The 23,494-nt window shown below is 56.8% G+C and overlaps 4 protein-coding genes across 6 annotated transcripts; 3 read left to right on the forward strand and 1 right to left on the reverse strand.

The window, feature by feature from the left end:
• Positions 1-377: 377 nt before the first annotated feature.
• Positions 378-6,834, forward strand: Tbl3 (transducin beta like 3). Its single transcript, XM_046442426.1, has 22 exons — positions 378-578; positions 2,298-2,349; positions 2,435-2,530; positions 2,616-2,663; positions 2,762-2,903; positions 2,991-3,075; positions 3,158-3,328; positions 3,427-3,502; positions 3,589-3,682; positions 3,765-3,946; positions 4,037-4,178; positions 4,267-4,325; positions 4,414-4,517; positions 4,948-5,095; positions 5,182-5,412; positions 5,484-5,554; positions 5,635-5,791; positions 5,865-5,923; positions 6,084-6,187; positions 6,282-6,353; positions 6,467-6,625; positions 6,701-6,834. The coding sequence occupies exons 1-22, from the start codon at positions 538-540 to the stop codon at positions 6,808-6,810; spliced, it is 2,403 nt and encodes an 800-aa protein (XP_046298382.1). The 5' UTR covers positions 378-537; the 3' UTR covers positions 6,811-6,834.
• Positions 6,835-6,942: 108 nt separating this feature from the next.
• On the reverse strand, positions 6,943-11,627 carry Noxo1 (NADPH oxidase organizer 1). Of its 2 annotated transcripts, XM_046442435.2 has the most exons (9): positions 9,295-11,627; positions 8,860-9,154; positions 8,690-8,770; positions 8,467-8,542; positions 8,196-8,373; positions 7,882-8,063; positions 7,689-7,802; positions 7,418-7,535; positions 6,943-7,337 (listed from the first exon to the last, which is right to left on the reverse strand). In XM_046442435.2, exons 2-9 carry the CDS (start codon positions 8,923-8,925, stop codon positions 7,112-7,114), a joined length of 1,041 nt encoding a protein of 346 aa, XP_046298391.1. In that variant the 5' UTR covers positions 8,926-9,154; positions 9,295-11,627; the 3' UTR covers positions 6,943-7,111. The 2 variants fall into 2 exon arrangements, with proteins under 2 accessions (XP_046298391.1, XP_046298384.1); XM_046442428.2 differs by lacking the exons at positions 8,690-8,770; positions 9,295-11,627 and having other exon boundaries at positions 8,860-9,143.
• Positions 11,628-13,031: 1,404 nt separating this feature from the next.
• On the forward strand, positions 13,032-15,531 carry Gfer (growth factor, augmenter of liver regeneration). 2 transcript variants are annotated; one of them, XM_046424046.2, is made up of 3 exons: positions 13,032-13,351; positions 13,768-13,931; positions 14,793-15,531. In XM_046424046.2, the coding sequence occupies exons 1-3, from the start codon at positions 13,088-13,090 to the stop codon at positions 14,953-14,955; spliced, it is 591 nt and encodes a 196-aa protein (XP_046280002.1). In that variant the 5' UTR covers positions 13,032-13,087; the 3' UTR covers positions 14,956-15,531. The 2 variants fall into 2 exon arrangements, with proteins under 2 accessions (XP_046280002.1, XP_046279930.1); XM_046423974.2 differs by having other exon boundaries at positions 13,033-13,351; positions 13,735-13,931.
• A 3,035-nt stretch (positions 15,532-18,566) lies between these two features.
• Syngr3 (synaptogyrin 3) lies at positions 18,567-22,462 on the forward strand. Its single transcript, XM_046442454.2, has 4 exons — positions 18,567-18,704; positions 20,411-20,648; positions 20,866-21,008; positions 21,094-22,462. The coding sequence occupies exons 1-4, from the start codon at positions 18,606-18,608 to the stop codon at positions 21,301-21,303; spliced, it is 690 nt and encodes a 229-aa protein (XP_046298410.1). The 5' UTR covers positions 18,567-18,605; the 3' UTR covers positions 21,304-22,462.
• Positions 22,463-23,494: the final 1,032 nt, after the last annotated feature.

Consider the following 23,494-nt stretch of genomic DNA (forward strand, 5'->3'; position numbering starts at 1 on the left):
AAGCACTTATATGGATTGAGCCCACCGTGCAGAAACTGGCTCTTGGCTCTGGCTCTATCCAAAAAAAGGGGAGGAAACACTTTCAAATGCCTGCCCCACTCGCTAAGTTGCTCAGGCTGGTCTCCAACTTGCGATCCTCCTGCCTCTGCCTCTGCCTCTGCCTGAGTCGCTGAGATTACAAGCATGTGCCACCACGCCCACGCCATGGAAGTTTCTTAGTCCTCAATACCAAAAATAAACTTCCATAAATAGGCAACGTCACGGGCAACCGGAGCACACTACCTATTTCTTTTGCCAGGGTTGCGCCCCTCCACACCCCACCCTTTAGACCGGAAATTCGCCGGCTCCGGCTTCCGTTTCCGGACGCAGCAGCAGCAGCTACTGCCCACGGCAAAGATGGCATCTGGTGCGCTGTGCTGATGGCGTCACAGTAGTCGCGGACGGTGACACCATCAGCAGCGCGACTGGAGTGAGGAGTGGCGCGCCGGTCTCCCTCACGCGGCGGCGGCGGGTCCTGGCTGCAGGGACGGCGGCGACATGGCTGAGGCCGCGTCCGGAGTGAGCCGCTTCAAGGCGAAGTAAGCCCAGCGCGGGAGACGGGTTCGCTGCCGGAGTAACGGAAGCGTCCGCGGCGGGCCGAGCGCGCGTTCGGGTCGGAGAGGCACCCTGCCTGTGGAGTCGCGGGCCAGGCTGCGGTGGTAGCTGCAGGACGGTCGGCACCGCCTGCCATGGGGAAGGGCGGCAGACCCGGCGCAGCGAGCGTCGGGTATCTAAAGAGGAGCCAGTTTCAGGGGCGTCGTGGAGTGGGGACGAGGCGCCCCGCGGGGAAGGGGCGAGCTGAGCGCCTGTGGGCGCAGGGCCGGGTGGTCACGGGAGACGGGAACCACCTGTGGTCCGGCTTCTCCCCGGAGCCGGAAGACAGGAGGTGGGTGGGCCGCGGTGCCAGGGTCCCTGAGTCCGGTTCTCATTCAGTTCCCCAGCTTGTGCTGCACAGCGACAGCTAGAGCTCAGTGCCTGTGACACACAGCTTCATGGCACAGATCATTTCCATCCGTGCCTCAGGGGATTGAGTTGTGACAAGCACCAGCAAAGGAAAGGTTGTGCTGGCAGCACTTCTGTTGGGGGATATCTGGGTTCAGAGAATAGGATTGGTTCCATCTTGTCAAGCTGGCTTCCCAGAAGGGAATTTAGCTGCGTGTTGGAATCTGGGGGAACCCTGGTCATATGCAAGAAGCAGAGGACCTGTCCCAAGGGCTGGGCCAGGAGAATGAGGCGGCAGTGTGGACTGTGAGAGGAAAAGTTTGCAGGAGCAAGGTTTGGAAACATGTAAAGAAAAAGAAGGTTTTAAGTAGGGCTGTGACATAATCGGTTGTTCTAAAAAATAACTGGTATCACCAGACACAGTGGTAGACTTGGAAGGCTGAGACAGGAGGATTGGAAGTTTGAGGCCAGCTTCAGCAACTTATCAAGGTTCTGAGCAACTTAGTGAGACCCTGTCTCAAAAATAAAAAGTGGTGGACTCTGGGTTCAATCCCCAATACCAAAAATGATGATGATGATGATGACAACAACAACAACAACTGGCATCAGGGCATGGTGGCCACCAATTCAGGAGGCTGAAGCAGGAGGATCACAAGTAACTCAGGGAGACCCTGTCTCAATAAAAAGGCTGGGGATGTAGCTTAGTGGTAGAGTGCCCCTGGGATCAGTTCTCCCAGTGCTACAGGGATGGGAGAATAACTGGCAGCATGATTGAGAGAGTAGGTAGGGTGCCCAGAAAAGAGACTGGAACTGCTATCCAGGGGAGACTGCAATACCCTGGACCAGGGTGGAGGCCGTAGAGAGGGAGGAGGCCATAGAGAGGGAAAGAAGAAGACAGCATGAGCGAGGTCACAGAAGTGATACCTGCCTGGAGAGTGAGATCAGGTGAGGCTGGGCCTACAGGAGGGATCCAGGATGGAGAAGGGGTGTGCTGAACTTCAGGAGTGAAGACTGGAGAGGTGGCACCCTAGGTCCTACAACCCACAGGGGACCCCCAAGGCCCCTACTTAGGAGACTGGGCTGCCTGGCTGCATTCACCTGAGTCAGGCCCACCTCTCCATGCTGCAGGACCCCACATGGATCACTAATCAGCACTGGGTCTCAACCTGTCTGTAACACAGGGGTAGGAACACCCACCCACAGAAAGATGCCCAGGAGTTCCACAAGGGAAGGGGTTTGGGACAGCACCCAGCACAGGGCTAGGCACTGGGGACTAAGGGGGTGGCAGTTCTTTACTCACCTGGTTCTCTTTCCAGCTATGCTATTGAGCGCAAGATGGAACCTTTCTACAAGGGCGGGAAAGTACAGGTACCAGCTCCAGGGACAGGTGGGGTGGTGGATGGGGCAGGCAGCAGGTGCCCAGCATTGCCTTGATTGAGACCCCTGTGTCCAGCTGGACCAGCCTGGCCAGCACCTCTTCTGCGTCTGTGGTACCAGAGTCAACATCCTGGATGTGGCCTCAGGGGCTGTACTAAGGAGCCTGGAGCAGGTAAGGGCAGGTAAACAGGTGGGAGTGGGAGGTAGAAGGGGCAGCCCTTTCTCATGGTGCTGTGTGCTCTTGTGCTTTCCCTCAGGAGGACCAAGAAGACATCACTGCCTTTGACCTCAGCCCGGATGATGAGGCACGTGGGGCAGGGGTGGGAAGTGAGCTCTGTGGCCTCCCTCCCACATTGCACGTGAACAGAAAGCTCACCTGCCAGCTGAACTGCACATTCCCCAGGTGCTGGTGACAGCCAGCCGGGCACTGCTGCTGGCTCAGTGGGCCTGGCGAGAGGGCAGCATTACCCGCCTATGGAAGGCAGTACACACTGCTCCTGTGGCAACCATGGCCTTTGATCCCACCTCCACACTGCTAGCCACAGGTAGGGCCTCAGCTGGGCAGGTGGGCCAGAGGGCGCAGGGCAGGGCCTTTGGACACACCAGCTCCCTTACTTCAAATGTTCCTGCAGGTGGTTGCGATGGGGCTGTGCGTGTCTGGGATGTCGTACGGCACTATGGGACACACCACCTTCGGGGCTCTCCTGGAGTTGTGCAGTGAGTTGGGGCAGTGGAGAGTGGGTGGACAGAGGCACCACCTTTGGGCAGCACAACTCACCCATCCCCCACCTGCCTGCAGTTTGGTGGCCTTCCACCCGGATCCCACTCGCCTGCTGCTCTTCTCCTCAGCCGCAGACGCTGCCATCCGCGTGTGGTCACTGCAGGACCGCTCGTGCCTGGCTGTGCTAACTGCCCACTATAGTGCTGTCACCTCACTGACCTTTAGTGCTGATGGCCATACCATGCTCAGGTCAGTGGCAGACCATGCAAGCCCTGGGAGGAAGTGAGGGCTCAAGACAGTGGGAACTGAGAATGGACTCTGGAACTAAAGGGGCTTTCTCTCCACAGCTCTGGACGTGACAAGATCTGCATTCTCTGGGACCTTCACAGCTGCAAGGCCACAAGGACTGTGCCAGTGTTTGAGGTGGGGGCACCTGTAGAGAGGGCCAGTGAGTTGGACAGGGGATTGATGGGGGAATGGCAGCAGTCTTTGACCCAGCTCATCCCCAGAGTGTGGAGGCTGCTGTGCTGTTGCCTGAGGAGCCAGTTCCTACACTGGGTATGAAGAATTCAGGCCTGCATTTCCTGACTGCTGGTGATCAAGGTGTGTGGGGCTGGCCACAGGCTGACCACAAGAGCTAGGGGAGGCCTGCAAGACTGATAGCAGCCCCTCTCCCACTGCACAGGCACGCTGCGCGTGTGGGAGGCAGCTTCTGGGCAGTGTGTATACACCCAACCACAGCTGCCAGGCCCTGGGCAGGAACTGACCCACTGTGCCCTCGCCCGCACTGCTGGCCTACTCCTCAGTGTCACTGCCGACCACAACCTACTACTCTATGAGGCACAGTCCCTGCAGCTGCAGAAGCAGGTGAGTGCCTGTCCCTGGAGCCCAGGGCTGGAGACACCAAGCAGCTCTCCACTCCACACAAGTCCCAGCTTACGTTCTTGCCTCCCACAGTTTGCTGGCTACAGCGAGGAGGTATTGGATGTCCGGTTCCTTGGGCCCAAGGACTCCCACATTGTTGTGGCTTCCAATAGCCCTTGCCTAAAAGTATTTGAGCTGCAGACATCAGCCTGCCAGATCCTCCATGGCCACACAGGCAAGTGGAGCTCATGATACTGGGTTTGATTGCCTCCTCACCCTACTGCCTTTTTGCCATATTGACTTCTGACCACTCTTCCCATCAGACATTGTCCTGGCCCTGGATGTTTTCCGGAAGGGGTGGCTCTTTGCCAGCTGTGCCAAGGTAAGGCCTCCTGAAATGTGGAGGTGCAGGGGAAGCCAAAGCAATAGGACCACGGCCCAGCTTCTTTCCTCAACTCTTCCCATCCCAGGATCAAAGTGTCCGAGTCTGGAGGATGAACAAAGCTGGCCAGGTGGCCTGTGTGGCCCAGGGCTCTGGGCACACACACAGTGTGGGCACCATCTGCTGCTCCAGGTAGTGGGACAGGGCTGGATCCAGGAATATTAGAGGAGATGGAGGCTCAGGCCTACTAATGGGGTTCCATTTCAGGGAGGGGAAGGTGGTGGCTTTGACCTTACTCTGAGATTCTAGGCCACAAGTGGAATAGAGATCAGGTCCAGAGAACCCCAAGTTGTTATGGGCAGGGAATCCTCAGTAGTAGTCTTGGGACAAAGTGGACCAAGGAGGGAGTGAGTGGAGAATGAATGAACGAGGTTCAGGTGGAGAAAGGGATCCAGCATTTAAGACTGGGGTCCATTTGCAAGGGGTGGACTAGAGGTATTTGGGGCAATGCCCTGGGACCACCTCTACTCTGGGCCTTGGTGTGGCAGGCCAGACCTGTGGTGTGCTGGCAGACAGTGCTGTCCAGCCTTAGGTGTCTCTCCTCTCCCCTGCTGGGCTCTAGGCTGAAGGAATCCTTCCTAGTGACAGGCAGCCAGGACTGTACCGTGAAGTTGTGGCCCCTCCCAGAAGCTCTGCTATCCAAGAGCACTGCCCCAGATGGTAGCTCCATCATCCTACAGGCCCAGGCCACCCAGCGCTGCCATGACAAGGTGACCACATTGGACCCTGGGTGGAGACATGATTGAACCCTTGCTATGGTAGAGGTCTGAGCTGCTGCCATCTACTCTTTCACCAGGACATCAACAGCGTGGCTGTCGCCCCCAATGACAAGCTGCTGGCCACAGGCTCTCAGGACCGCACAGCCAAGCTGTGGGCTCTGCCACAGTGCCAGCTACTGGGTGTATTCTCTGGCCACCGGCGTGGCCTCTGGTGTGTCCAGTTCTCACCCATGGACCAGGTGCTGGCCACAGCCTCAGCTGATGGCACCATCAAGCTCTGGGCATTGCAGGATTTTAGCTGTCTCAAGGTAAGCAGCGTCCCCTGGCCTGTTCCCTCCCATCTGTTGCAACCTCACATCCTCCCCACACCTCCCCACAGACATTTGAGGGGCATGATGCTTCAGTACTGAAGGTAGCCTTTGTGAGCCGTGGCACACAGCTGCTATCTAGGTGAGACACTGGGCACAGGTGGGGTGGGGCAGGGTGGTAGGCAGGCCCCTACAGTCAGCCCTTCCCAATCCCAAACCCAGTGGTTCTGATGGGCTTGTGAAGCTTTGGACCATCAAGAATAACGAGTGTGTGCGGACACTGGATGCCCATGAAGACAAGGTCTGGGGGTTGCACTGCAGCCAGCTGGATGACCGCACCCTCACTGGGGCCAGCGACTCCTGTGTCATTCTGTGGAAGGTTGTGGGCCCTGAGGGGCAAGGGTGGGCTGGGGGCCATCTTGGGGGCTTGTCTGACCCTCATATGATCCCAGGATGTGACTGAGGCAGAACAGGCGGAGGAGCAAGCCAAGCGGGAGGAACACGTGGTTAAGTAAGTGGGGACCCAGTCCCAGCACCCCTGCTCTGTGGCACAGGGAAACAGGCTAGGTGGGTTCACTCCAGTGGGAACTCAGTCAGGCCCATGCCTATTGACTCCACCTTCAGCCCCAGCCAAGGTCCCTGAGTGGCCCTGTCCTTCCCTCCACCACCAGGCAGCAAGAGCTGGACAACCTGCTCCATGAGAAGCGGTATCTGCGGGCTCTAGGCCTGGCCATCTCCCTGGATCGGCCCCATACTGTGCTAACTGTTATCCAGGGTCAGTACCTGCTGCTCCAAGGGCAGGGGGCAGGAAATGGGACTTCAATGACTATTGATTCCCTTTCTGGAACTTGAGTGTCCTCCTCCCATAGCCATCCGCAGAGACCCTGAGGCCTGTGAGAAGTTGGAAGCCACCATGCTGAGATTGAGGCGAGACCAGAAAGGTCCTGAGCAGGCAGGAAAGGGCCAGTTGGGGGTGGCCTGCTGGGCAGTGGCAGGAGCAGGGCAGGGTGGAATGGCTTGGGAGGCAGAGTGTGACTATCCCTGATGCCCACAGAGGCCCTGCTGCGCTTCTGTGTCACCTGGAACACCAACTCCCGGCACTGCCATGAAGCCCAGGCTGTGTTGGGTGTGCTACTGCAACACGAACCCCCTGAAGAGCTGCTGTCCTACCAGGGTGTGCGTGCTGCACTGGAGGCCCTACTGCCCTACACTGGTATGTGGGCATGGCCAGGGCCAGGAGCGGTCTTGTGGGTGCCTGGACCTTCTGACCTCCTTCTGTCCTCCCCAGAACGGCACTTTCAGAGGCTTAGCCGGACTCTGCAGGCAGCCACCTTCTTGGACTTCCTATGGCACAACATGAAGCTATCCCCTCTCTCTGCTACCCCCACAGCCCTCTGAGACACATAAAGATGTACTTTTCTATCCTGCGTGTGGATCTGAGTTGCCAAGGTCCCTGGTGATGCACTTTAGCCCCTGATGGTCTCAACCCATGAGCCAGATCCTCTACTGCCTCAGCAAAGAGAGACTGGATTGAGACATTCAGAAGTTTTTACTCAAAGGAAATGGGAAAGTGGACCCTCTTGACCTGCCAGATTGGGAGTCCCACCCTTACTTATCCAGTGCTGGGGAACTACTGTCAGCCACTCTTTGGGTCGGGATCATCATACATTGCAAGTCTCCTGGCAGGTCATATATACACTCATGGAGGGCCCAGGGGTCCTGGAGCCCTCCCCAGTGCCCTGCGGGTAATGGTACAGCAGCGGCTCTGGATGGCACTCAATGGCGGGCGGGTGGGCACAGCAGGGGGAGTAGTAGTGGCCTCCTCTGCCGTGTCCTCACCAAGTATCCCTGTCCCACTCAGGAGTGAACCCAGCCCTTCAGGCTGCAGCAGCACTGCTGGGAGCAGACCCGTCTTGCCACTATATCTGTGAAGGAAGACAGGGTTTGGTCAGGGAGTGGGGTGTCCCTGCTACTCTGGGCCCACCAAAGTCTTTCCCCTGCACACCTGCAGAGCCACCAGCCACGGTCTGAAGTTTGTAGCACACAAACTCGTGCCCCCACAGGCACTGAGAGCTCATCATCACGGCTGCCTTCATAGGCACGGGAAGCACAGAACTGGGTCCCTGGGGATGAGTGTTATTTATGGGTCACTGAAGCTGCAGCAATCAGAGTCCTACCTTCCTGTGGGCTTAGCTGTGTGCACCAGGCACTCTCTGGGCCCTTGCCACACATGGTCCATCATTGGTGGGCCTGGGGGAAGAGAATTGGGCTCATACCAATGGTTCCCAGGGTCAGGCCTGCCTCTTTGTCCTGGCTTAGGGCCACCTCCTCCAGGTAGGGAGCTGGAAACCAGGCTGTCTGTAGGTCCTCATTTTCCACCAGCCACCAACCTGTTTGAGAGTTGAGGGAGGGGATCAGATCCTAATGTCCACTCAGATTCAGAAGGCCACAGGTTCCTGTTGGCCCTACCTGAGGGGTGTCGCAGCAGCACATCCAGGCTTTCCTGGGCCCCTGCAAGGAAAGGCCTGCCCTGTGTATCCTGGGTGCGAAAGGGCTGCAGGCAGCGAAGCCTCTGAGCCTCCAGGCTGTGGATGGCAAGACTGTCGGTGGGTTGTGATAAAGGCTCCTCCGGGGCAGGCAGGATCACCAGGCTGAAAAGGGTAGCCCAAAGGTTGAGTGGTGGGAATGGGCCTGACACCCTAACCAGTCAACACAGCCTCCAGGCCTGCCTCTTCAAGGACTTGCCAACATGGGGGGGGGGGGGCGCGGCGTAGGTTAGGCACCTTCCAGGAGGCAGCACGGGCTCCAGGTCCAGGGGTTGCGGTGCAAAGAAGTTGGTGAGTGCCAGGCTCCTAGATACCCGCTCAGCAGTGGCCAACAGCGCTTGTGCATAGGTATCCAGCAGCCGCAGGCGTGCTAGGCCGCGGCCCGTGCGCCCCCCTCGCACTAGCAGTGGTGTGTCTGTGGGCACAAGAAATATGGGCATGGGCTGTGGTGTCCCGTCCTGCGCCAGGCTCTGCCTTCCCCGCTCCCCTGGGACCCTTGTGGCCTGACCAGGAAGCCTAGGAAGAATTCGGTCAGATCTCCGCAGCAGGCCCGCCTCCACCGGAAAGGTGTCCTTGAGGGTCTTCTGCAGGGAAGAGGGAGACATGAGACTACCAGAGCACAGTCCTTGGTAAGTTGGGGGTCCCTCTCGGGGATCACAGGGCTGGAAGCCCAAAACGAGCAGGAACGGTCTCTGGTGGTTGCCTGGAGGCCTCGTTCCCAGGTCACCTACTTGGAGCTGTCTGAACTCGCCCCAGCTCCTGCGCACAAAGGTGTTGCTGCCGTCAGACCAGCGAAGGGAAAACGCGAACGTCTGGGGAGGAAAGGTGGGTACCTCGGAGGCTGGACCTGACACCCCCATCTTCTCCTCCCCTTAGGACTAGTGGAGACCCAATGCGGTACCTGGAGCCGCTGCACCTGCACCAGAGCCACCGCGCGCACAGACAACGGGTGCCGAGGGCCAGCCATTACTGGCTCTCCTGGCGTGATTCCGGAGTGTCGAGAGCAGGGGAGGATCGCGCCGCCTACTTGACCTTCAGGGGGCTCCAGCAGCCGGAAGATTGGCTTGAGGGGAATTCCCGCAGGTGCTCTCAGCCAGGTGGCAGAGCTGCCACGCCTCTCCCCAGGTCTTTCCGCTTTCCCGGCTGTCTCCCAAGCCCAAGGCGGGAAGGAGGGTGGCCGGGGGAGGGGACAAAACCTGAAAAAGGGCGTTGGAGGGGCTAGGACCGCCACCTGGCACCCTCCCTCCTGAGTCTGACTCATCAAAGTGCCGCCTCCCCTGGCCCACTCGGCCTCTCCCCTCCCAGGGTGTACCCAATAGCCCTCTCTTTGAGTCACCTGTGGAGCTCTGCAGTTGTAGTCTGGAACCAAGGACCCGGTGCTTAGGGCTTCAAGTGCATTCTCTGGCTTAATTTTAATGTGGGAGAAGGAAGGGTCTCCATGTTCCCAAGTCAGAAGAGGAAACTTAAGATAAATGGATAATTACTATGAGTTTCTCTGAATAGGTTTAGGGAGGGACAGACCTCATAAGCCAAAGCCCAGGGGTTCTCTTACAGTGGGGAGACTTGGGGCAAGATAAAGAAAGTCCATCTTTTGGTGACTTCACTTGAGTGTTGGGGAAGTGGTCACCAGGACTGTTTTGAGAGCCATCTCTGAATCCATGTCAACAACTTACTGTAAATATCATCTCTGTCATCAGGCCTATTTCCCTATCAGCTGGGGTGGAGGAAGCCCTATAATCCCTGGACAGAGGGCTCACCCAGGAACCTCACCTCTCTGGGCTGCTTCCTTATTGTGGAGATTTCCGGAGCCTGACCCACTCTGAAGCACAGAGGTTCTTCCTGGTGCTGGCATCAGGATTCCCCTACTCCAGGCCCTCCAGAGATTTAGTTTCTGGGTTATCCCTCTATGAAACTATTTTGGCCTCAATAAAGGGTCTTTGTGTGTCCATCCCACTAGGGCTCTTTTTGAACCCCTGGAAACTTCCCTAGTCTTAGCCCAGGCAATGAATATATGACAGTGGCAGAGTGCCTTGAGCTTGGCTGTCACCCTCCCTTCAACCTCAGCTGAGGGCATGCTGGCCTGGTGGGGTCCAGGGTAGGATAGCTCCTGCTCCCCTGTGTAGGAATCCAGCTTGACATGACTACTGCCATCTTGGTCATTAACTCCATCTTTCCTCCCCCACAACACTGTCATATATTCCAAATCCTACAGGATTAATGAAATCATTAAAATGGACAAAACTGGGCATGGTGGCACACATCCGTAATCCCATCTTTGGGATTATAATTCAAGGCCAGCCTGGGTAACTTAATGAGATCCTATCTCAAAAAAAAATTAAAAGCCTGTGGATGTAGCTCAGTGATAAGAGTGGCTCTGGGTTCAACCCCCAGCACCAGGAAAAAAACAATCTGTTTCCTGCCAGGCACTTAGGCCTGGACTATCTCTTAAATGCTTGAAAATTTTTGAGACAGCCCAGATACATTCAAGTTGGACTTGGGTTATCTTTGCTGTCTTGGATATTAAACCCTTTCCTTTGTCTGAGGATGCGGGAATCCTCCTGTCTTGCTTTTTCTGTCAGTCCCTAACAAACTTCACTTTGTGAAATCCTGGATTTGTCTCTCTCCCATCCAAGAACTAAGCAGGCCTGACCCCACTTACCTTCCTGTGGAGAGCCATTCTCACACGTGACTGGGCAACTCCTGGTTTGGGTCTGAGGCGCTCTGGCTAATCTGTGTCGGAGCTTTCCCGGCCCTCTCCTGATGAGAGAACCCGTCCGTGTGGGGGTGTGACTGACCACTGACCCCGGGGGCCAATCACTGACCCTGAGCTTGGAGTGCGGCCCCCCTCAACCTTCATTGGATGGAATTCTCCCCTGAATTTCTTGTTCCCCAATAAAAGGCTACTCCCTGGCGTGCTCGCTCTCTCTCTCCTGCTAGCCCTGAGTAATCCTTGCTGCCCTACAGGTGGTTCGAGGTTGGAGCCAGAGAGGGGAGCCGTCTGGGACCTGGTCATAGAAAAAGGTAACTGAGTCTGTGTGTTTTATTTCGATCTCGCTAGTTAACTTTTATGCCAAGAACCTCATTAATGAAACCAATGCGCTGGCCGCATGGTGGAACCTTCCTAGATTGGAGATCAGGTACATTCATGGTGGTTCGGCCATAGATTTGTCTGCTTCTTTCTTCAGTCTCAGCACTCTGTCTTTAGTAACCAGATTTTTCAAAAACATCCTGGAACACAACAGAGAAGCTGGGGAAGTGTGGCGTATTCACAGCCATTGACCTTGAGGGATTCTGAGGCCCTCCTTCTGCACACTCCCACCAACTTTGGACCCTCTCCCCTTTTTCTTCCCTATAGCCCCTACCTTCTCTCATTTGGATAACTACAAAAGCTCCCATCACTGTGGATGGCAAGGGGTCCATCACCTCTAAGAAATGCATTCTCCACTGGGCATCATAGCTCATGCCTATAATCATAGCAACTCATGAGACTGAGGCAGAGGAACTGAAGTTCTAGTCCAGCAAGGGCAACTTAGTGAGACCTTGTCTAAAAATAAAAAAGGGCTGGGGATGCAGCTCAATAGCATAGTGCCCTTCAATCCTGCAAGACATTGTAAAATAAAAAGGGGCTGATGGTGATGTGATGTAGCCCAGTGATAGAGGACTCTAGGTTCAATCCCCAGGACCACCAAAAAAAAAAAAAAAAAAAAAAGGATGACGAGGAAAAGGAGGAAGGAAATCCAATCTTTGTCAAACAGACATGAGTTCAGATCAAAGTGCCCTGCGTGGAATCATCCAGCACCTTCCCACTGGTTTTTAAAATAAGTCTCAATTCCACTACAACCAACAAGAAACCTGGTTGACCCTGGCCCACCAGCAGATTTCCTTCAACCTCCTCCTCCCTAGAGGCCCATTCTGCTGGCCTTTCTTCTGCAAAATGCCAAAATCCCAGGCTTGTCCTCCAAGGGGCTGCTCAGCTAATTTCTCACTGGTCAGGCCTCTGCCTAAGGGTCCCCACCTCAGGGAGGTTTTCCATATTTCCCACACAACATGCATGGCCCACCACACAGTTTCAAGTGAACATTTATTGGTGTGACCTCTTTGAGTTTTTCCTGTCTTGGTCACTAAACTGTAAGCCAAGAAGGTTAGGAACAGCACCTTGTTCTGGATCCTGCCGGCTCCTGGATCAGTGCTTGGGATAGAGTAGGTATTGCAGATACTTGTGGAATGAACAAATGAACGCATGGAGATAAGGGAATATCCGAGGCCACTGCCAAGTTGTTTTAACAATCCCTCTTGCAAGCCCTGAGCCGTGATGAACTCCTGAAATTTCGGGAGGATCGCAGGCTCGAGGCTGGCTTGGCCAATCTATGGAGACCCTGTCACTAAATGAAAAGGGCAAGGGTACAGCTCAGCGCTGGCGTGCAGGAGGGCCTGTGTTCAATATCCAGTACAGCAAAACAAAGCAACCTTTAACCAGGCCGTAGGATGCGGAGGACAGTAGGCAGGCGCTTCCGGACCCGCGGCCGCGGCCCAACACCGCGTGGCCGGTGGCCGGGGCCCAGTGGCCGTGACGCTGGCCGAGGCCCGGGCCCTAGCGCGCCACCTCTGTGCGGTCACGCCCCGCCACGCGTTGCCCGGCGCCAGGCCCGGCGGATGGGCGCCCCGCTCGGCCGAGGGCACAGAGCCTGGCCGCAGGCACGCGGGACGGTCCGAGCGAAGCGATGGGGGCGACGCGGGCAGCATCCCGGACCTCGCCTGGGCCCCAGCCCGAAAGCTCAACGCGGCCGCGGCGCGGCTTCCACACTACACTGCTCTTCTACTGGAGGAAGCGCGAGCGCCGCCACGGAAGGCGCACGCCAGTCCCGGGCAGGGGAGGGAGGCCCAAGGGCGCCAGCAGAGCGCGGACGCCCAGCCCCGCCCGGCCCTCCGCCGCCGCTCCCTCCCGCGCCGGGCCCGCAGGCTCCGCGGCGCCCGGCACCTGCCCCCCTCCCCGCGCCCCCGCCTCGGGGCCCGCCCCCGGCACCTCCCCGAGCCCCGCCCCCAGCTCCTGCGGGCGCGCGCTGGCCTGGAGGCCGAATTGGAGGCCCATCTGGAGGCCGGGCTGGCCCGGCAGGCTGTGCGCGGGCAAGATGGCGGCCCCCGGGGAACAGGCGCGCTTCTGCCGCGGCAGCCTCTTCTCCTTCCTGCCCGGCGGCGGCGCGCGCTTCGAGGTGACGGACGACCTGGCGACCGACGCGCGGGGCCGCGGCGCGGGGCGCAGAGACGCCGCCGCCTCGGCCCCAGCTCCGGCCGCGGCGCCCAACCCGGAGTCGCAGGACGCGGAGGGCGCTTCGCGGAGGCAGCCGTGCCGGGCCTGCGTGGACTTCAAGACGTGGATGCGGACGCAGCAGAAGGTGCAGATGCCCCGCGCGACCTCCCAGCCCTGGCCTTTGGGGCCCACACCTTGTTCTCGGGTACCTCTGCCAGACCTCGAGGGCCCAGGGCCCGCGGCGTGGCTGTGCCCAAACTTTGCCCCCATCCCCAGGTAGACCTGAACTTTGAGCTGTCAGCAGCAGGAGGGCCGAATCAGCTGCAGGGCTTCTGTCTGGAGTCTGGGCTGCTGGCTGGGGCTGAAAAGGAGGCAGCTAATTTCTTTATTTTGCGTTGCTGGGTTAAGAACCCAGGGCCTTGCGCATGCTCTGCCAGTGCACCACCGCTGAGCTGAATCGAAGGGGGAGCTTTATGGGCTTCTGGTTGGGGTAGAATGAACTGACCTATGGTCGGCCTACTTCTGCAGCGGGACAGCAAGTTTAGGGAGGATTGTCCACAGGATCGCGAGGAACTGGGTCGCCACAGCTGGGCTCTCCTCCACACCCTTGCTGCTTATTACCCGGACCTGCCCACCCCAGAACAGCAGCAAGACATGGCCCAGTTCATACATTTATTTTCCAAGTTTTACCCGTGTGAGGAGTGTGCCGAAGACATAAGGAAGAGGTGAGTTTCCACAGCTGCCTGCAGGCAACAGTGCCTTAGGACTGAAGCTTGGGCCCCCTGGCTGATGTCATAGAGAGGGGCCTAGGAAAACAGGGCAGAGGTGGCAGAGGGTTGCCTAGGAGCTGGTGCTACTAACAGGGAGGGAATGTGTCATGTGAGCATTTCCTTTCTCTAAAGCCAGACTGCCAGGATCTGCTGCTGGATACACTGTGTCAGATTCCTGGGAAGGGCTTCCGCACGGCCTGTCCCTTGCCCAACCCTCCTGGATGCTCCCCCAGGTTAGCTAGGTTGCCTAACTTCAGGAGCTGAATTGCTACTTTTCAGACTTTGAGAGCCTAATGCTTTTGCTTCCAAGAGTCACATTTTCTTCACTGAGGCCCCCAAGAGTCTGAGCCTGTTCCCCTGTAGGCATTTCTAGGCTAGATGTGTGGGGCATAGCTGTCCTTGCTGTTTGACACCTAAACAGTTAAAAAGGTGTATTGCTGATTTGGGGTACTAGGCTGCAGGTGCTAAGAAACAGTTTTGTGGTTGTGCCTTGCCTTGCCCTTCCATACACTGCCTGGGGTCAGAGACACCAGTGAAGCGGCCTTATTATTATACGATTGTAAAATTACCTGGTCTGTGTTTTAATGCCTTCCTCTAGGCTCTTTGCCAAGCTCCTTGGGTGGGTGTGGGAGCAGCCCTGGAAATCCACTGCATTCAAGAAACCTCTTGGTCAACTCTGTTCTCAGAATTCCTACCTCTTGGAGCATGAGGGCACTCCCAAATGTAGCTCACAGCAGTGCCCCACCTCCTCTCCCTTAGCACTGACAGCAGAACAGCCACTACCTCCTTACATCCTTCCTGTGCTCCCTCTTGCAGGATAGGCAAGAACCAGCCAGATACTCGCACCCGGGCAACCTTCACCCAGTGGCTGTGCCGTCTGCACAATGAAGTGAACCACAAGCTGGGCAAGCCTAACTTCGACTGCTCGCAGGTGGATGAACGCTGGCGTGACGGCTGGAAGGATGGCTCTTGTGACTAGAGGATGGCCAGCCAGAGCCCATGGAGTGGCCAGACAGGGCCTATGGGCGCAGCCTGGCTGGTTAGGGATGGAGTGCTGATTAAAGTGCCTCTGAGCCGGAGCTTGTTGTGTTTCAGTTGGGTGGTCCCCAGGATGCAGCCCCTCCAACAAGTTTAGTATACAAGTGAAGGTGCTTGCTGCAGGCACCCTGTGGCCTCCCCCTGAGGCCCCATGGAGCTGCAAGTAAGGGGGTCAGGAGCAGCCCACACTGCCCCTTGCCATTCAGGATACAGCCTCCCATCAACTCCAAGTTCTGGACCTAGTCCCCACACAAGAGGGCAGTGGGTCTGATGGGTTCTTTTTCCTGCTCTTGGAGGCCAGGCTGTTGCCTTCCCACTGTGTGCTGTGGACACCTCAGTGCTGTGGCCTCAGTGATGCTGCCCTGTTGTAGGAAAAGGCTTGAGGCTGAGCTCAATTCTGTGCTCAGTCCCCACAGGGAAGAGCCCAGGCAGAGTTTTTCTCAGATTCCATCACTGGGGATCCTGGGGAGAGCTTCCTCAGAATGAGACCAAAATAAAATGCTGGAGAAGTGACTGAGGACTTGGTGTCTGTGTGCTTTGTGCTGGGGTTTACAGGTGGGGCAGGGCCTGCTGTTGCCTCCCATGGTGGGCCCTCCTGACTGGCAGGGAGAGGTTCTGAGGTGGCAGCAGGCCAGGGTTATTACAGGAATAGCAGGGAGGCCCCAGTGGCAGGGGCGAAGGGAGCCAGAGTAGCTGAGGAGCAGTGAGGCCAGATGGCATAGAGTCTTGAAGAGCCCCAGTCAAGATGTGGCATGTACTCCCAGCCCCTATGACGAAAGCTCTTGGAAGGTTTACAGATGAGAAATGGCATAGAGTAATGTGCCTTTTGAAGTCCTGGCTGCTGGGCTGGGATAAGGCAAGGAAGTAGGTAGGAAACCAGCTGAAGGGGAGGCTCCTTAGAGAGGAAGAGAATGCTGGATATATTGGAAGGTAGAGCCAGAGAATTCCCAGGGTGAGAAAGGAGCTAGAGGAGATGTGCTTCAGGTTTTGGCCAGGTCAGCTGGAGATGCTCAACGTCAGTAAACTGGAGATGGCTAAGAGTGTGGCAAGTCTTGCGTGACCTGGTCCCAGCTTTGGGCTTCCCTGGATCTGCTCAGCTCCACCCTTGGTTTCCAACTGGAACAGCCAGACACCAGATCCAGTAATCATAAGCCTCAGGCAACTTCACCCCTGAGGGCCAACTGTGGCATAGTCTTCTGTGCCTTCAGGGGAAGAGATGCTGCTGGCTTCTGAAGGTACTACCCAAAGGCCAAGTGTCAAAGGAGGTGGGAGATGTTGCTCCTCCTTCCTCTGCCAGGCATGGAGCTTCTCTGTCATTTGCCAAGGCAGCAGAGAAAGGATATATGCACATGTGCTGGGAACCAGTTTCAGGTTTCCTGCTGAAACTATGGTCAGCTCAGGACACTTATGTGCCATTCTTCCCTGCCTCACTTCCCCTTTTCCCTAACTGGCCTCCCTAGAATTTCACCTCCTAATAAAATGTCAGTTTGCCTCAGACTGTTTTCAAGGGCATCCAGGCCAAGACAAGTGGAACCTGTGCAAGGGCAGGTTCTGGCTTCTAATGGCACTTGAGAGCTGTTACAGAAAAGGGGCCAGTACAGAGGGAGAAAAGTCAAGGAACACACCTTGTGTCCCTAAGGCTCAAAGGTCACAGGTCCAGCAAGAGGAGGGGCCCAAAAAGGGCTGCCAAGAAGGGCCTGTGATGGTAGGGATGTAACTAAGTAGTAAAGTGCTTGCCTGGCATGCCTGTGGCCCTGGGTTCTATCCCCAACACCCCAAGAAATGGTCCCATGATGTAACGGGAGCATAAGAGGAGCGTGACTTTAAGAAGTGCTTCCTGGCTGGAGATAGTGGTGGTGCAGACCTGTAATCCCAGTGACTCAGGAGGCTGAAACAGGAGGATCTCAAGTTCAAGGCCAAGTCTCAGCAATTTAGAGAGACCCTGTTTTGAAAAGAAAAAAAAAGAAGTGTGCCCTGGAGGGAGGGACTGGAAGAATCAAACTTTCCCTTAGGATTGGCAAATGGAGGTCACCGGCCACCTTCAGTCCAGATGTAGTTGGAAGCTTGATTATATTCGGTTTCAGAGGAAAAGGAAAGACAGGTATTGAAAGCAGATGACAACTCAAGTTACTGCTAAAGGAAGCAACTGGAGGGAAGTGGGGACAAGAGCTGAGAAATGGCATAGAGTAATGTGCCTTTTGAAGTCCTGGCTGCTGGGCTGGAGTAAGACAAGGAAGTGGGTAGGTTCTTTTCAAAAAAGTACAGCATGTTTGGGTGCTGACACAAGCAATGGAGGAAGATGGGGAAATAGAGAACACAGGACTATTTGCTGCCTGCCAGTGAGGAGAGTGGGACTGGATGCAGATGCCAATCATTCAGCACAGGTGTCTCCCACAGGTCTGGATACAGTGTAACATCCAGACACAGTGGCCCACAGTGGCCCACACTGCCCTCTGAAGAATGGACTAATACTCCTACCTGCACAGGATGAATGAAGCACTTGGCACTGTACCTGCTCAGTCAGCACAGACTACTTATTCCTGATCCTGGTCCCAGAAGACCAGAAACAGGTGACTGGGAGGCTTTTCCATGACCCCCACTGCAAACTTGATTCTCCATAAGATTCTAGACCCCCTAACAGGAGGGTCAGGAGGGAAGAATGGCCTCTGTCATTAGGGGGTGTTTGTCCAGGGAAAGGCACCCACTCAGGCCAGCAACATAGGAGTCATTCAGGTTCTCTCCAGGCTGGTCTGGAAGGAACACAAGGGAAGGAGCCCTGTCACTGAGCTGGGAATCTGTGGGAGACCTACTAGGGACAGGACATGGAGGCACCAGCTGGCCTGAGCCCCGCTTCTGCTACTTCTCCATGCCCTCAACGTAAGTACTTCAGTGACAGGTCAATGAGGGAGACTTAGGTGTCAGGAGGGCTCTTGCAGAAGGACAGGAGCAGAGATGTTCAACACCCCGGCATGCTGGCCGTCAGCACTGTCCTCCAGGCAAGCTCTCTTCTGGAGTCCCTGTCAGGGAAGCTAGAACCTTCAGAAAGAGAAGCTAGGTGCCAATGGCGGGGGCAGGTGTCTCACTAAAGGACCCCATTTAACTATCTCTGGTCCTCTGGGAACAGGGCCAGGGAGTAAGATGCTGGGCTTCAGTTCCCCCTTCGCAGTCACCAAAGGTCTCTCTGCTCAGAGGACTAGGGTCAAATCCTTGTCCTTTGGCTCACCTCCCAGCCACTGCAAAATCTGAGACCAGTGCCAGCCTCCCCTTGCCCCATGGGAACCTGGCGGTCAATCCCCAGAGAATGTCTCCAATTCGGACCCGGTCACGCAAGCAAGGGTGGGCGGGGCGGACGGAAGCAAGGGTTCAGGCCTCGCGCGTGGACCCGGTGGGGGGCGCTGGCTCGGCCCCGCCCCGCGCGCCCACGTCGTGGCCGGCGCGCGCTCCCGGGAGGCGGCTGCAGCGGCGGCGGCGGCGGCAGCAGCAGCATCCATAGCATCAGCATCCTCGGCAGCAGCCGCGGGCGGCCTCGGGCTGGGACCGCCGGACAGACGGACAGAGGGTGCCAGGGGCGCGGGGCCGCCGGGGCCAGCCATGGAGGGCGCCTCGTTCGGCGCGGGCCGCGCGGGGACCGCCCTGGACCCCGTGAGCTTTGCGCGGCGGCCCCAGACCCTGCTGCGGGTCGCGTCCTGGGTGAGTGGCCCCTGCCCAGCCTCCCGCCCTGGTCTCTGGCCCCGCCTCTACACGCGTCCGAGGTACCCCCACCCAAACCCTGCCCCTCGCCCCTCACCCCTCACCCTCCTCCACCTCCGGCCCCTCCCCCCCCGCCGCAGGTTGGGGTGACGTCACCGGGCTGGGCGCGCCCACCTGCGGGCGGGGGAGGGGCTGGTAAAGACTGAGGGACCTTGAGAGGTCACCGCTGGTTGCCCCCTACCCCCGATTTCTCCATCGGTCTGACTCCAACCCCCTTCCTCAGCCTTCTCTCGGTTTTTCTTGTTCCCACGACCTGGAAGTGGGCACAGGGGTGGGAACGAGCTTTGCCAAGGGGCTTGAGCGCTCAGCCCCGCTTGGCTGGAAGAAGGGGCTGCAGGAGCCTCCCTCTCCCGCCAACACACATCCGCTAGGCCCCCTTGAAGGGACCCGACACTTCTCAGGCCCCAGATCCAGCTGTGAGTTGAGGGAGGGGTTACTAAGGGCTGGGGCAACCGGAAAGGGCTCTGCACCTGGAGGGCTTCCTGGAGGTGGTGCGGGAGGAGCAGCTGGGGACAGTCTAGCCCACTGGGGCATGCCTTGCTGCTTCTCGCCCTCTAGAGAAGAGAGATGGGAGGTGGGTGCCGAGTTCCAGTCTTGTCCAGCTGGCGCCTGCCGCACCTCCGTGCCTGTCTTTGAGGAGGGCGGTGCCCGGGGTGGGGCAGGGGCCCCTGGACTTCCCGGTGGAGAGACTGACCAGACCAGGAAGCAAGAACCAGGCTTCTCCCCGGCTTTTCCCCCTCATCAGGTCCCTCAGAACTGGGGCAGGAAAGGAGTGAAATGATGAAGTTGAGAAGGGAGATCTTTTCTCGAAAACTCAGGCTGCCCAGAGCCCAAGAACAGTGTCTGATTTAAAATGATTATGGTCCACCTCCTACCTGCCTCTCCCAATTGGCGGGCAGGAGGAGGTCCTGAAGTTGGACTGAACCCCAGAGGTCAGTGGGGTCACCCTTTGAGCCCAAAAGCTCATCAGTAAAATTAATAATCACAGATGGGGGCCTTCCTCTCTCAAGTGCCCACCACTGCTGGAACCGAGTTCTGGTACTGAACAAGACCAGAACTCGGCACCAGCCTGTTTACCCCATATGGCCTGCTAGAGGGCAGGCCTCACTGTGGGGCCAGCTGCCCCTCTAGCCACAACCAACTCTCCTGGCTCCACTCCTCCCTATCCCTTCTAACAAATACAGCCCTGGAATCACCATCCAGGTAATGGCTCCTGTTTCCACACTCTCAAGTGGGTTCTGGGGGGCCCCATCCTTACAGAGAAGCCGGGTTGTGTCTCAGCCCTGATTCTTATGAGCCATGTGACCCTAGTAGATAAGTCATTTCACCTGTTGGAGCTCAGTTTCCCCAACTATAAAAGTGATAAGGATAATGACACCTCGGTAGGGTTAGAGAATTCAGTGAGCAAAGGTATATAAAGTTGCACTTTTAACACAGTGCCAGGACTTATTAGATGCTCACTAATGGTTCCTGTAGCCAGTAATTACGAAATTCGTGAGGGGTGGGAAATATGCGCCCCATGCTTCAGGGGAAATGCTGGAGCAGGCATTGAGGTATGGGTGCTGGCGGTGGGTGGCAGAAGCCCAGGATCTGGGCTGTAGGAAGGGGCCTGGCACAGGGCCTTCAGAGCCTTCGGCTGCTTATAGGTGTTCTCTATCGCGGTGTTCGGCCCCATTGTCAACGAGGGCTACGTGAACGCCGACAGCGGCCCGGAACTGCGCTGCATCTTCAACGGGAACGCGGGTGCCTGTCGCTTCGGCGTCGCGCTGGGTCTCGGGGCCTTCCTCGCCTGCGCCGCGTTCCTGGTGCTCGACGTGCGCTTCCAGCAGATCAGCAGCGTCCGCGACCGCCGCCGCGCAGTACTGCTGGACCTGGGCTTCTCAGGTGGGCATGGCCTGGCAGAAAGGGCGTGGCCCGGGGAGGGGAGAGCCGCTCCCTGAGGGGTGGGGCTTGCTCCAGAGCGAGACTGGCTGCTCGGGGGGCGGGGCCGGGGAGGGTGGTGGGCGGGGCGCTTCCCAGGTGAGCGGAGGCAGGACCTGCGGTCCTGTGACCCAGCACAGGCCTGGCGAGGCGCCGCCTGACCGCGAGTGGCCACCCGCAGGGCTCTGGGCCTTCCTGTGGTTCGTGGGTTTCTGCTTTCTCACCAATCAGTGGCAGCGCACTGCGCCCGGGCCAGGCACAGTGCAGGCGGGGGACGCGGCGCGAGCAGCCATCGCCTTCAGCTTCTTCTCCATCCTCAGCTGGGTGAGTGCGGGCCTCGTGGGCTGCGGGGCGGGGGTCGCCCCGGCAGGCCCCGGCTGACCCCTGCCAACCCCGGCTCCCCGCCCAGGTGGCGCTCACCGTGAAGGCCCTGCAGCGGTTCCGCCTGGGTACCGACATGTCACTCTTCGCCACAGAACAGCTGGGCTCTGGGGCCGGTCAAGCCTACCCCAGCTACCCGGTGGGCAGCGGTGTGGAGGGCACCGAGACCTACCAGAGCCCACCCTTCACCGAGACCTTGGAAACCAGTCCCAAAGGGTACCAGGTGCCCGCCTACTAGTGTCTGACAATCCTGGACCAGGGCCCGAAAGCCAACCCACCAACACAGGTCCCAAGTCCTCCTGGGGCCTCTCTGGAGTCCTAGAGGCCCAGCACCAGGGACAGCAGGGATGGCCACTGTGGGCCTCGCGATCCAGGAGGGGATAGCACCCCTGGAGTGCCTGGGCTGTCCCCATCAAGTTCTTGTAGGCCTAAGGTCCTGAAAAGGAGACAATGTGGCCTGGAGTGGACTGTCCTGGGAGAGAGGTATTCCCTTCATGGACCAACTGACCGGGAGCTCAACTGTCCACTCTGAATTCAGAGGTCCAGCTGCCCTCCACAGCTCAGTGCAGGGATTGTACAGGACCAGGGACACTGGCCCATCCTGAGTTCAGGGATGGTGGCTATTGTTCTGCATCCCAGGTCCCTGTGGGTAGTGACTGTTCTTGCTCCTATTGTGGTGGTTTGTCATGTCCAGAGCCTCCCTTCATTTCCTCTCACAGGCTCACTAGACCAGCCTAGTCCTGTCTGTGTTGTGATTGTGGTCAACTCTACAGGTTACATCTCATAGTGCTCCACAAGCTGCACCTCTCTCTGTGGCCTCTGCCCAGGTATAGGAAGTTCTGGTCAGGAAGGCACAAGAAAGCTATGTATGGAGCTGGGTACAAATCCTTTAGCCCAGGGGTAGGAACAGGGTACCTGGGTGCTGGGCAAAAAAAGCATCTCACAAGGAGAGAGGCCTAGAGGTCACATATGCCCACAGTGCCCCTGGAAACAGCCATTCCTGCAAACTGATTTACCCTGCGTCCTGGATCAGATTCTTCCTTCCCACCCTGCACCCTATGTAAGGCCCAGCCCCAGATGGGGGTCCTTGTGTGTAGCTGCCTACTCATGCATTGCTTGAAGCTGGATTTTCACATTAAATCAAAACCACACGCGTTGCCATATTTCATTCTTACAGACAGATGCCTCCCTCGGGAGTTGCAGTTGAGTGACAACCCTGTACATTGTAGCATAGACCAAATTATGTGTGAATATTTAAGTGAACATGTTTACAATTTTTGTATATATGGATCTCTCCCTTCCTCTTCTGAAAGAATAATCCATGGTTGTGTATTTTCGGTGTCTCATGTTCTGAGTGCAACTTCTTTACAATAAAGAGTGTAAATGCGTTGACCTGATCTGGTTGCTCCTAGAATCATTACACTCCTGGCAAAGTTTCTAGCTCCTGCCCCTCTTTTTTTTCTTTTTTTAATATTTATTTATTTTTTTTAGTTATCGGCAGACACAACATCTTTGTTTGTATGTGGTGCTGAGGATCGAACCCGGGCCGCACGCATGACAGGCGAGCGCGCTACCGCTTGAGCCACATCCCCAGCCCCAAGCCCCTGCCCCTCTTGGTGCCAGGACTGGGGGGTACCAGGACTCAGAGGCTAGGAGGGAGCAGGAGGAGGAGCAGATTCTGGAGTCTCAGGCCCATACCCCTCCAGGGGATCTCACTGGTCCGGGTGGAAGCCTGCTGTTCACAGCAGTCTCTGGAATGCTGGGGTGCTAGGGAGACTCCCCCTTTTCTTTCTTTCCTTTTTTTTTTGAACCAGGAATTGAACCTAGGAGTTCAATTGTGGCCACATCTCAAGCCCTTTTTATTTTTTTTTATTTTTGAGACGGGTCTTGCCAAGTTGCTAAGTGCTGAGGCTGGCTTTGAACTTGGGATCCTCCTACCTCAATCTCTCCAGTCCCTGGGATTACAGGACTGCACCTGCCTTATCCTTTCTTATAAAAGCAGTATTTCCTGGGACACAGGTCCCTCTTTCAAAGTGGACTTTACTGCTGAAGCTCAAGTTCATTTCCATGTCTTCTCCACACAGTCTCTCTCTCCCCCATGCCTCAGAAATTTGGCCTATATTTGCATGTGCATCTGTGTGAGTACATGTGTGTGTGTGTGTGTGTGTGTGTGAGAGAGAGAGAGAGAGAGAGAGAATATAGCCTAAATTTTATTTATTTATTTTTGATACTGGGTATTGAACCCAGAGGCACTTAACTAATGAGCCACATTCCCCAGCACCACCCCCACACACACACCGCTTTGTTTTTTTTGTTTTGTTTGTTTGTTTGTTTTAATCAGGGATTGAACCCAGAGGCGTTTAACTACTGAGGAATATCCCCAGCCCCTTTTTATATATTTTTAAAAATATTTATTTTTTAGTTTTAGG

This window comes from Marmota monax, unplaced genomic scaffold (assembly GCF_021218885.2).
Source record: "Marmota monax isolate L192 unplaced genomic scaffold, Marmota_monax_Labrador192_F-V1.1 WCK01_AAM20220418_F8-fsc00035, whole genome shotgun sequence".
In the NCBI taxonomy this organism is placed as follows: domain Eukaryota; kingdom Metazoa; phylum Chordata; class Mammalia; order Rodentia; family Sciuridae; genus Marmota; species Marmota monax.